The sequence below is a fragment of the Psittacula echo genome (genome assembly GCF_963264785.1).
Source record: "Psittacula echo genome assembly, chromosome: 2".
In the NCBI taxonomy this organism is placed as follows: Eukaryota; Metazoa; Chordata; class Aves; order Psittaciformes; family Psittacidae; genus Psittacula; species Psittacula echo.
This window is the reverse complement of record NC_137737.1, coordinates 7251481-7265214: the sequence shown is the minus strand read 5'-3', so window position 1 is coordinate 7265214 and position 13734 is coordinate 7251481. Positions and strand designations below refer to the sequence as shown.

General features: G+C 40.7%; 1 protein-coding gene across 1 annotated transcript in view; it reads right to left on the bottom strand.

The window, feature by feature from the left end:
• TNS3 (tensin 3) overlaps positions 1–13734 on the bottom strand; it is a gene marked incomplete at both ends in the record, with an annotated part of 195689 nt that overhangs the window by 84800 nt on the left and 97155 nt on the right. Inside the window, 3 exons of the mRNA XM_080611182.1 lie at positions 2214–2385; positions 3170–3222; positions 11591–11632. Of these exons, the coding sequence (XP_080467308.1) occupies positions 2214–2385; positions 3170–3222; positions 11591–11632 (267 nt within the window). The remainder of the gene's footprint in view (positions 1–2213; positions 2386–3169; positions 3223–11590; positions 11633–13734) is intronic.

Genomic DNA, 13734 nt, shown 5'->3' with positions numbered 1-13734 from the left:
AAAAAGGAAGTATACAAGTATATTTGACTCATTAAGAAGAACTTTAAAACAGTATCAATCAGTAACAAACCATTCTATGATATGATTCTATGAGAGGGAAAGGCTGTTCCTGTTGCACCAGGGGAGGTTTAGACTAGGTGTTAGGGTTTGGTTTGGGTTTTTTGCTGCTATACATGTGCATCTGAAGCAGACTGAAAACATCTTTGAAACATGAGAAACAAAAGAGTTTAAAATGAGCTCTCTGGATCTACAACCTGGCTGTGGTTTGCCAGGTTATCTTGCAAAGTTGTAGAAACATACTTGCAGCAGACAGCATCAAACTTTCTTTTGACCAAGCCAGCTGATTTCCAAAGTGCTCATTAGAATACAAGTAGATAAATAGAACTAAACTAAAATAAACCCAAAACCAACACATCCAAACTCTGCAAGAGCATCAGATTGCAATCCCACTTGGACAGAGGACAACCTAAACAAGACTTACAATAGATCAGATTTTTGTAATACAAACAGCTATTTAGTAAGATTTAACCGAACTGAGACTACAAACTTATTTCACGGATACAAAAACACTGCTGTTGCACAGGGAAGGCCACTTAGAAGAGCCAAGTTTGAACCAGTAAAAGGTTTACATCCAGGTCATCTTCAAACTTACTATCTTGTACCTTACAAGCTACCAGTGACTGATGGACAGGAAGCCAACAGCAAGAAGGTGGCATGCTGAGGCCATCAGACCACACTACAAGTGCATCTTCAGGACAATAGCTGGTTCATAATGCACCCATGACACCTCACTTTGTGAGCAAAAGATAATGTATTTAAATCTTTAGGTGGAATCTCTCCAGAAACTTATTTCCACTCTGAGTCAAGTTCATGCTCCTGAAGCATGGATTTGACTGTAATAGCTTACACATGCTTTATTCTATTTTCACAGTTTAAACATTTCTTAGTTCACTCTAAGCCAGTAGAAGAAAACCAATACTGGCCCTGTTTTAAATTCACCTTCATAGCACAAGCTGAGACAATACATGCCATAGGGTTTAGATGCATTTGTGAGAAACAGGACAGAATACGAGCAGTTTGGGTCATCATTTAAAAACCAAGACACTCTGCATACGGAGCTCATTATAGATTTGCTTACAACTTAACTTCCTATAGAAAACCAAGGAGCAGGGAAAAAATGCATCTAAATCAAGTTAATGAGAAAGAGCTGGACAGAACACACAAACAGCAACCCTGCTTTTATACGTTGTTTCACAATATATGGTAGAGACAGCCAAGACATGATGGTGAGACCACCAGATACAAAGCTGAGGACCCACATGTAGCTGGCTGCTCCACATTTCAGGGTGTGTTCTTTTAAAAGCATGCCTTAAACAATTAAAATGGTCAGTGCAATTATTCTACAGCATTTGACTGTGTGCTATCACAATAGAGACTGCAGTGCCACCAGCAGAAAAGTGCTTTTAATCATAGAATCGAGAACAGTTAAGGTTGGAAAAGACCTTAAGATCATCCAGTTCCAACCCTGTGCCATGGCCAGGGGGCAGTGATGCCTCACACTAGACCAGGTTGTCCAAGGCTCTGTCCAAGCTGGCCTTGAACACTGCCAGGGATGAAGCATTTACCACTTTTCTGGGTAACCTGTGCCAGAGCCTCACCACTCTCACAGTGAAGAACTTCTGCCTAATATCTAACCTGAACTTCCCCTGTTTCAGTCTGAACCCATCACCCCTTGTCCTATCGCTACAGTCCCTGATGAAGGGTCCCTCTCCAGCATCCTTTAGCTCCCTTCAGACACTGGAAGCTGCTCTGAGGTCTCCACGCAGCTTCTCTTCTTCAGCCTGAACAGCCCCAGTGTTGCCAGCCTCCCTTCATATGGGAGGTGCTCCAGCCCCTGATCATCCTCGTGGCCTCCTCTGGACTCGCTCCAACAGCTCCATGACCTTCTGATGTTGAAGACACCAGATCTGCACACAGTGCTGCAAGTGGGGTCTCACAAGAGCAGAGTAGAGGGGCAGGATCATCTCCTTTGATATGTCCTTGTCTAACATCTTAACACCCTACTGAAAATCTTGCTCTTGCTTGCACAGCTGTAAAGGTGGACCAAAGAGTTTTAGATGATTGACTTCTAGTTTATAATGATACACGTGGACCTACAAGTGGTCTTCCTGCAAGACATAAGATGTGTCACAAATGACTGATCCTACACATACCAAGTAATTATCACCGTGTTTGGATTTGAGCATCCGGGTTACATCTTGCAGATTGTGGAGGTAAGTTTCCTCAGAACAGCTAGCAGGGAAGGAAACAGAGATGATCCGTTCTGTGATGTAAGTGAGGTCAAGTTCATAGCCCTCCTCCATAATGTGATCAAAGTCTGCACTTCTGTGAAGAAATTGGATATGTCAGTTTAGAGCAAAGCAGCCAAGAACAAACATAGCCTATTAACGGAAGGGACTCCAAATTGGACTCATATAGTCAAGCATCTGATGCTTCCAATATTTTCATTACAATTACAACTTACTAAATGCTACAGAGCTCAAATTACTTCAGTTACTTGTTCAGTACACAAAAAGAATTAGCCAAACACAGAGTTCACATCAAAACTATAGTGAACAAATCTCTGCAATCAATAATGTAAGAAAGGAGTAAAATTAATACAAGCAACTTTGACTAACACTAGTGCAACAGATTCAGAAGTTACACAGAAAACAGACAGGTACCTAATGTCTGTACAAATGCTTAAAAATAGGTAGATTCACCAGTGACCTGCAAAACACTGAAGATACCATCTTGAAATCTGCTCTGAGTAACACCAAAGTGAATCCAAAACCAGTCTCCAAAATGCAACAGACACCAGTGTAATGCAGTTATTCTCACAGGTTAGCCTACAGATACTGTTAAACTTCTTTTACAGGCTGAGGGCACAAGCACGCACCTTATCTTGTCCTTCTTAATAATCAGAGGATTACAGTCATTAAGTTAAAAGTAAGCTCAGCAAATAGGCCCAACTGTTTTCTCAGACAGGGACTGTAAAAATGGTCTGTGCAGAGCAGGACATGTCTTGCAGAAGACTGAACTCGCAGAGAATATAACCACAAGTAGCAAAACCTAAATGCACCACAGCACTATGTGACAATGCTACACAAAATAGGAAAGAAATACTTGCCGTGATCCTTTGTCACAACTGAAAGAGGAGTTCTTTGAAGTGCTGCTGGAATTCTGGAACAAAAAGCAGAGTAGTCAATCTAGTACCTTCCTTGCCACCACTGATGTCGATCTATGTTCCTACCTTTTTTCTCATTTATTATGTCCATACTGTGTAAAACTTTACCAGCAACAGGATAAGAGAGGATCACTGCCTTATGGTTTGGCTGCAAACACCATCAGTATGGCCAGGTTAATGTCTAACTCTTCATACAGACTCACTACTACCTTTTCCAACTCAGTACTGCCAGAGAAGGACTGTTGGTCTTTTATGCTCTTGGTAACTGCCTTAAGATTAGAGAAAACATTCAATGGACTTCAGAGAAGATGGGGCTTGAATTTCTGTATAAACCTGCAGAATCAAGTTCTTCAAAAGTGATTACTTCAATACTGAAAAATAAACTCAATTTATTCCTGTATCAGAATCCTGGGAGTTTGAATAGAAGCCTGAGTTGCAATGATTTTGCTTTATGAGAATTTAGTTTGTGTCTTTTGTAGCTTCATTTGTTCAGTAACTATGCATTAAAAAGTGTCAAAATGTGCTCCCCTGTGAACCTTAGCAATAGAATTTTTCTCACTTAAATTTAGCTATCTCCCAATTAAGCTTCAGTGTGACAGAAACCCAAGCTTTCTGTAGGGAAAGAGAGACATCTAGAGGGGGCAGTATCCCTTCCTTCCATGAGAGGTTTCTAGTAAGACAGCTATTACTATACTAATAGTAAATAAAAATATTTACTTTACATTTAGATACATCTTTCCATACAGAAAGTCAGAAGTCCCATTTATGTATCAATAACTCCAGAAGAGAAAGAGTATTCACTCATCTTCCTACCCTTGAAGTTATACTTACTATACAGAAAAACACAGAAAAGCTTATTTAGATTCCAGAAATCAGCTGTTCTGGCAAATCTCAAAGCATAAGGTGCACCTCACCTAGGTGTTGGTCCCAGTTCCACTAGTTCCTGTCTTTACTTAGACAACAGACAGTGAGGAACCTTCATGGTATTTTCAGCTTCTTTTTACTCAACTTTTTCTCAGGATTTTAAAGGCTGTAGGTAATACACTGTGGGTGCCAAACCAAGTAAATAACTCAGAATTGAAATTCAAAACAAAGCTTTTAGTATGTTTTGGTTTGCTTTTATAGCTAGAAAGCAGTTGGTAGAACATGCCTCTCCCTTCACTCCCTTGGTCTCTGTTGGTCACACAGATGCATTTGTAACTTCAGGATTCCACCATTTATTAATCACGTTCATGACTAAACCTCCATGTAACCTGAATAATCAGGCACTTATTTCCTTATTAGAGGAAGCCACTAAGTGATAAAATCATTCTCTGTTGCACACTGTTGTAGCACATAAGCTAGCACATCACATAACCCAGTAGCATGCAGTGTTTAAGTATATGAACAATAACATAATATGAACCACTAGCAGCAAAAAGCCCCATTACTGAGATCTACCATGTTTCACTGCATGGGCTCAACCAGCTGCAATACTCCTCAGTCTGTTGTTATGGGTATGCTTTTATACAAATTCTGGATAGCCCCCAAAATCAACATAAGCCTTCTATCATCTTCAAAAGATACAGATTCAGACCATGAAACTCTCCATTGCCTATCTATGGTGCACCAAACCACTCGACTTTACTTAACTCCTCATCAGGTCAAGATGACCTTGTACATTACATATCGCCTACAGTCAGTGACTTGGCAAATGGACAAGCAGTCAAGACACAACTCTGTTTTTCTGCATGTCCTCTACTTTACAATCACTTCCTCGTCTTTCCATGGCTTAAGTATGTTGTAGATAGTGATACATTCATTATGTTATGTTAATTAATTATGTTGTAGATAGTGATACATTCTTTTTATTTCAGTGAAACATACTTTTTATTTCTCTTTCCTATTTGTTTCCTGTCAATGGCCACACCACCAACTCTATCCCTCACAGCTAAAATATTTAGAAAAATCCAAAAGGACACATGACTCACTACAGAGGCAGAACGGTTAATGAAAAAACGTTTTTCAAGGTTTGATGAAACACATGCCATACATGCATACACCTCTACGATGTGTTGTCAAACACAAGAATAAGCTGTTACAGCATTTCCCACAACAGGCAATCTGTGAGCCAGATTCTGACTGAATTCAGCTTTAATTCTGTACCAAGTCATACACACCTACCAGCAGAATATGGGTTTCACCAAGCACAGGATTTAATGGCACAAGGCAAATCACCCATAAAGGCAAACCACCACCTGGCACCTCCCAGGAAGGACAATTACACTGAAAATCTTGCAAAACTAGATAGGATTTTTTCATTTCCTGTCAACCAACAGCAGTAGAAAAGATGAAGGGGAATGAAGAATAATAGCTCAAAGTGGGGTGTTCAACTCCACTGGGTTAAAAACTTAAAGTTGTAACTAGGACAGATATAACTAGTTCTTAATTTGTTACCATTAGGACAGACTACCCTGAGATTACTCTTCCTTGAGTTTCTTCCCACAGTTCTGTCCCCCTACTTCTCTAGGACTGCCTGGCAATGCAGACAGCATAACCAGCCACTTTAGAAGCAGAGCTTTGAAGAAAGAAAATACCTCCCATTCTCCTATTCATTCAGTTTTAAGGAATTTTTATAACCCAAACAGATCAATCTCAAACAATAACACATAAAAGTTATCCCTATGTAAACAAGGGCAAAGAGTCTTTTGGTCAGACAAATTTAGCTGTAGTTGTGGTAGGAAAGCCAGCAGGGGGAAGCAATTGCTTCTCAATAGACATCTGTCTTCTCTCCAGCCACAGAACGATATTAAGGAGCAAATCCACTGCATCCAACGTACTGCAACATTGCCCTTTTCCAGGGAAAAACTCAAGCTGTGCAACTCATTCCTTTGACATTCTCCTTACTGCTTCTTCTACCATCTTTGGCTTGGGCATCTAGTCCTGGGCACGTTCAGAGATTGCTACCCCAGCTTCGTCAAAACCCATCCTCAGACGGGATCATCCCAGAGTCCAGGACTTCTTTAATTCACCTTCCTCTGACACCAAAGACAGTGAACCTGTTTATGGATTACCTGGTCGGCCTCAAATAGCAAGTGTATGTTGTCCCAGGCTGTGTCTCACACCTTTACAATCTCTCTTCCAGTCCCTCCACAACTTCAGAGCAAAAACATGACACAGGTATAGTACAGGCCATCTCACATGCACTGAGGTAGCATTAAGGCACCTTCTGCACTAGTCCAGAAACAGGAGGAGTAAGAAATAACCTCTCTGCTAAGTGTGCATCCCCTCATCTATGCTGAAAGGCTGTCTCTCAAGGAAAGAAATGAGGAATAGCAAGTAAAAAAATAATGCAAATCCCTCAGCATGACAATCACCCTCAACCTTTCCGAGAACTGAATAAGGGAAGCTGGGTTACAACTAGTAGGCTTACTGCACAGGCTGAAGTCTTCTGTAGTAGAGCTTCAGAAACCAGAAAGATCATGAAGGGACAAAGGGTGAAGGGAGATGAGTATTGCACCAGATAAATTCATTCACATTTTGTCAGTAACACTGATTTACTACCTTTTATATGACAGGCCTGGGAAACAATCAAAACCTTACTCTGTAAAACTACTAGTTTCCAAACCCAAAGTAAAACTAGAAATGTAGGCCACACGTGTGCTTAGAAATAGCAGGTGGGATAACAGCTCACTCATTGTGAGACTAGAATCAAAGGCGGGCCAAGGAAGCCAAATGCAGAATCATTCACTAGCCTTTCCCAAGGCTACTGAATTATAATATAATCCAATATCTGCTTAAAAGCTATCTCAGCAGAATATAAGAACTACTAGTTTCAAGGACCAGGTTTTTTTCAACAGCTGAGACAGCTGTACATCAGCTATCTGCTCCTCCAAGGAACAGTACTACTGAAAACTCATCATTCAGCATCTGGCATGCATTCATGCAGCTCATCTATATCTTTCCTGGTCTCCTTCTTGAATGGGAAGATTAACAAGTGTAAGTATCAATAAGGAGAATCTACAAGCATCTGAAATGTAAATCAATGAGTAATCTGTGACTTAATGATTTCAGAATATATTTTGAAAGGGTGACATGGATCTGCTTGGGGTATAACTATTTTATTTGTGCCTATTTCTAATGTGGATATAATTATCAGAAAATGTGATTAGCAAACCTGCCATAAAATTACATGCATTTTACACAGCTTTTAATTAGCTTATGAGTTTTTTTTCCACACAACTGTTTGCTGTTCAAGCAGTCACAAATAAGACTATGAACAGAGACACTGCTCAGCAGGAGACCTGAATGCATTTTAACATTTTTGATGGTTTTTCAGTCCCCAAGCCATGGGCAGGAATCCTAAGAAATTCTCTAACCTATTCTAAGGCATAGTGCAACATTTCTATCCGCTCCAGGGCACTACAGAAGAGACAGGACAATGAACTACACTGATCACTGGACTGCTCCACCATCCTAATTTCTACTGACACAGTAGTGGCTTTTAGAAGCTACAGTGAAACACATGTTTGGATGTCTTGGATGAGAACCAAGATTTGCATAATCTTTTGGCCTCTGGCTTTAGAATGATTCCTAATGTAGAAAACGATTCATGCCTTGTGAATACAAATGTCTCTATGTTATTTTGTATCTATTCCTGCAGTAAATATTAAAAGATTAATGAAAATAAAAATATCTTTTTTGGAGCTGATTCTGCAGAAGTGATTTATCAACATTTCTACTGCAAACAGCTGTTTGTTTGGCTAAACATTGTAGTTTTGTTCTGTATACTGTGTTCCATAAAAATAATGAACTGTTCCCCTGTGTAGTGTAAGAGCAACAGTCCAGACAGACGTGCTCCTTGCAAGTAGCAAAAGTTACAAATCCCAGCTTGCTCTCCTCCTGCCAAAAACTATCCTGACTCTTAGTTGCTGACAAAGCTGCTCCCAAAATTCTTCCCTATAATACATAGCCAAGACAGGCCAGGCTCCCCTAAAAGAGCTGACTGTAAGACATCTTTATCAAGATGGCTGGGCACTTGGTGATAGAGTTCTATCTACAATCTGCCAGGGCAACAAGGAACTAAGTGAGGTAGGAAACCAGAATCATTAGGTACTGTAGTGATAGGATAAGGGGTGATGGGCTCAAACTGAAACAGGGGAAGCTCAGGTTAGATACGAGGAAGACATTCTTTACTGTTCTATCACTACAGTCCCTCTCCAGCATCACTGTAACCCCCTTCAGACACTGGAAGCTGCTCTGAGGTCTCCACGCAGCTTCTCTTCTCCAGGCTGAACAGCCCCAATGTTCTCAGCCTGTCTCCATATGGGAGGTGCTCCAGCCCCTGATCATCCTCATGGCCTCCTCTGGACTTGCTCCAACAGCTCCATGTCCTTCTGATGTTGAGGACACCAGAGCTGCACACAGTGCTGCAAGTGGGGTCTCACAAGAGCAGAGTAGAGGGGCAGGTTCACCTCCCTTGACCTGCTGCTCACACTGCTTTAGATGCAGCCCAGCACACGGGGGGTTTCTGTGCTCAAGCGCACACTGAAGCCACTCATGTTCAGTTTCTCATCAGCCAACACCACCAAGTCCTTCTCCTCAGGCTGCTCTGAATGACTTCTCCAGCCAACCTGTAGCTGTGCCTCGGATTGCCCCGACCCAGATGCAAAGGCTAAGGGCTCTTCAGGAGAGAATACTGAATGCATGTAAAGTCCATATTCAAGTGAGAAAGGGGTATAGTTGATGTTTTACTTCTTATACAATTTTACAGATGCAGTGGCTGCATCTAGCCTCATGACTGGAAACAGCACTTTCTTATGAATAGCCCAGCCTTGCAACTTTACACCTCTTCTCTTTTCCAAACAGGAACAGGTGTTCCTACCTCTGGGTTTCAGTTGGGAGCTTTCTTCTCCTTCCAAATGAACCCCTGCTGCTCATCCCTGTCACCCTTTGCTACTCCATGGAAAGAAAGCACCAAAACTTTCAGGAAACCCGCTAATAGTCAAATAATAACCAGTGAAAAACAGAAGAGGACAAAAGGCACAGCTGAAAAAAACCTGCTTGCCATTAAGGCTGCCTTCGAAATGGCTCTGCATGAGCTATACATGTACAGAAAAATCACAGACACGTATGGCTTGGCTTGTATAATAAGCAACCAGTACAAATAGAAAGCACTCTGAAGTATTCAGATGTAACACAAAGAAGCTAAAACCTTCCAACTAACAATAGAAAATGATCTGCAATTATTTTCCTCACAGTGTATCTCATTATTTTGGTTCACATTTGTTACACTAGAAGCAGCTGTCAAAATGAATTATTCACATGCAGATAAATATGAAGTTTGCTCTATTGGGACTCTTTTTTAGTTAATTTGTCTAGTTAAGGAAGAGTGAAGGAAGAAACAATCTTGTCACTAGACATGTTAGCTGGTCTCGATATTAAATAAGCTCTTTGATAGTCTATTTCTTGAAGATAGGCTCTTCATTAAGGACAGGCTGGGGAGATGAGGATAGGGTGTCACCTCTATGTCAGTGACCAGCTGGAGTGTGCAGAGCTCTGCCTGGGGATGGATGAGGAACTGACTGAGAGCATATGGGTTAGGATTAAATAGAGAACCTGCTCAAGATTGTTCAGAGGAGGACACAAAGATGCTCTGAGCGCTGGAGCACCTCTCCTGTGAAGCCAGGATGAGAGATCTGGGATTGTTCAGCCTGAAGAAGAAAAGGTTTTAGGGAGACCTCAGAGCAGCTTCCAGTACCTAAAGGAGAGAAACTTCTTACAAGGGCATGTAGTGACAAGACAAGGGGGAATGGCTTTAAATTGACAGAGAGGAGATTGAGATTAAGCATTAGAAAAAAATTTTCCCTGTGAGGGTGCTGAGGCGCTGGCACAGGGTGCCCAGAGAAGCTGTGGCTGCCCCATCCCTGGCAGTGCTCAAGGACAGGCTGGATGGGGCTTGAAGCAAGCTGGTCTAGTGGAAGGTGTTCCTGCCCATGGCATGTGGTTGGAACTGGATGAGCTTTAAGGTCCCTTCCTGCCCAAACCAGTCTGGGATTCCATGAATTAAATAATTTTACTGGAACAATGTGAATAAGAGCATGGATCCAACCACAGAGATGACCTCATCTGCACCCCAGGTAAAGAAACTATGCCGCTAATACAAATGCAATCTCTGTGAAGATCTCCTGCCTATACGGGTACTCAAGGGTCAGAACACTTCACACCCTACATTGAATGGCACTAGCAGAACTGAAACGCAGATGATACACAAAACAAATGCAACATGCTCAAGACTAACACTATGAAACAGATGCTCATTTACTGCAATACACAGCACTGCTCTTGAATCGAACAATGAGTTGGTAAAGATCATATGCATGCTGCAAGTCTATCTTTCTGCCCCTTTTTCAATGCTAACTTCATCTTTACAGTGGGGAAACAAATACCTGCATCACAGTTGCCTACTAACAGATAGTCATCTACAGGCATTTCCCATGATTTAGTTAAAAATCAAAGAAACCTGGCAACTCTGATTGTCATGGTTTAACTCCAGCTGGCAAATAAGTACCAGGCAGCCTCTTGCTCACTCACTCCCTACCACAACTGTGGAAAAAAGAAAAACCCATGGGTTGAGATAAAAAACAGTTTATTGAAATAAAGTAAAACATTATATAAGAAAAATCATAGTAATAATAATTGAAATAATGAAAAGAGAGATAACAAAAAGAGAAAAATAAGATCCAAGACAGACATATGATGCACACTACACTTGCTCACCACCCACCGACCGATGCCATCCCATCCCATCCCAAGCAGCACTACTGAACATGTACAATACTTCCATTTGCAGAAATTTCTACATCACTTACAAAACTGGGTCCTACTGCACTTCAACAAATGTATTTAATAGTGCTTGTACCAGCAGTAATACAGCAATAATGACACAGGTTTGGGAAAGCACATTTAATTTGTTTTGTAAATAACCTGGCACAGTAACTTGAACAAATAAAGGCTAAAAGATTCATTGTATATTGACCACAATACAAAGACTAATATCCTTCCTGCTGGAAAAAGAACCCTCTTGATTTTTTTTTAACTCCTGTGCATACAATGAGCCTATGAACATTTTAATATTCCACTTCTCCCATGCTTGATTTAGAAATAAGGAACAGAGAGTTCATTTCATTGTTCCTGGATAAACCCAGCGGCAAAACCCCCACTAATCAAAGGCTAACTTCACACAGCACGAAAACCAGAGTGAGTGCTTTGAAACTGCTAGCAAAGAATGCTTTGTGAAGATGGACTAAAAATAAGCAGCCACAAACAAGAGAATACATCAGGGCAAGGAAAGGAAAGATAGAGAAAGAAAATGGAATTACTTACAGTTCTGGTTACATGATTTTTAACAGCCTCAGAGTTATTAGTCTGCAAAAGGAGATAATTTAACAGAAGTGATTTTAATTTTCCAGGTAGTTTAAGCATATTCTAATAAATTTCCTAAAATATACATACAACAAAAAAATGAGTACTTCTGAATGCTTTCTACGTTCTACAGTATTAATGACCAAACTACCTTTCAAAGAGACACAGAAGAAATGATTTTATATGATCACCCTGCATATTCAGGTGTTGTAAGCCAGCATGCAGCCACTAAGGGTGCTTACTCCCCATTACAGTATACATCCAGATGTACGTGTTAACCATGTATTCCCTTCTGTATTTTTGCCCAATCTCTCATTTTATAATTTTATATGTAAAACAGACACTTGTGTAGGTATTGATCAAGTGAACTGCCCATGATTTTCTTTAAGCACCATGAAAAATCCCTCTTCAAGGCTTTAAAATATGCTAAATTGTATCTAAGGAGGTTTTAAATAAACCTTTTAAAAGAAATGAGCCAATCCATTACGACAAAAATCCAACAAATGACCAGGAGTACAACCTTCCATCAGTACATGGGTTTTTACTTATAACTACAATCAGCATGAAATCAAGGTAACGTAATGGGGAAGTTGAACGGTAAAACCAGGTAAGAATATCTGATCAAAATATTTTCTTAAGACTTCAACAAAGTTAAGATCTCGCATTTCACAAGAGAATACATCCTAAATTAAGGATTTTACCATTTGGTATTATAAGGGTAATATAATAGAAAATAGAAAATAAAAGAATTAAATAAATTAATAGAAATAAAACGGAAAATAACAGAAGTATTTCACCTTGAGAAACACTCAAAATGAGAAAACTAAATGACACTAGAACTAAATCAGTGCTGTAGGTCAGGTAAGACTGCATCAAACTTCAGTGTTCCCCACTCCACACTGCGCACAGAGCAATGCCTCATGTTCAGCTACATAAAAATATTGCTTCAAAAGATAATTTCAAGTTCTGCGCAAAAATCAACAAGGTTTTGTCCAGAAAGCACTAAAGCTAAACCAGACCAAGCTACATTGCAGCTGTAGCAACAGTGTTATCATTACAGCTAACACACTATCTGCATCTTTAGCCCGCAGAATGCAAAATCATTTCACAATCTAGAAAATATTATAGAATCATAGAATCACAGAATGGTTTGGGCTGGAAAGGACCTGAAGATCATCCAATTCCAACCCCCTGCCATGGGCAGGGGCACCTCACACTAGAACATGTTGCCCAAGGCTCTGTCCAACCTGGCCTTGAACACTGTCAGGGATGGGGCAGCCACAGCTTCTCTGGGCACCCTGTGCCAGTGCCTCAGCACCCTCACAGGGAAGAACTTCTGCCTTAGATCTAACCTGAACTTCCCCTGTTTCAGTTTGAACCCATCACCCCTTTTCTTCTCGCAAATCAAGAAAAGTAGAAGTATTACTGGTTGATGAAGCTGGAAAAAAGGAGAAAAAAAAAAAAAAGCACAGTTCCAAATTTAATAAAGCAAAACTGAATGGCAAGAATGAGGTAGTTTTAACAAGAAAAAGTCTGAAGGCACTTCTGCTTCCTCATCAGTTCAGGAAAGCTGTATGAACCAGAAGTGGAGAAACATTTCCACACAGGTTTCTTCAAAGCTTACAGATTTCCTCACATGGAGACATGGCACTATGTGACAAAGCAGGAACTGAACAGGCAAATATAAGCCTCCACTGGCTATTCCCACCCTTTGCAAACAAACTGGAGAATAGCACAGCCCTGTTGACTTTCCCTCCCCATGATGTGCAGGCACGGTCATGACACAGGCATCTGCAGTCTGCAGCATTCCCTGGCAGAACTGCTCTGGTGAGACTTAGGGAAGGAGGCAGCCAAGATCACACCAATGGAGAGGTCTGGCAGACTTCGTGAGCCCTCTACCTCCACCACATCATGCTTGCTATGTGTGTGTAACACTTGCTTTGTATGCATCTTGTGTGTCCTGTGAGCTAAAGTCTTCTCTACTTCCTACATCCAAAAAGACCCTGTAAATAACGGAGCTTGGTATTTTCCTAGTTTGCCATAAGATTTACGTTGTACTGCTTGAAAGAAGAAAAAGGAAACAAATTAGTCATTAGTCACAGAAA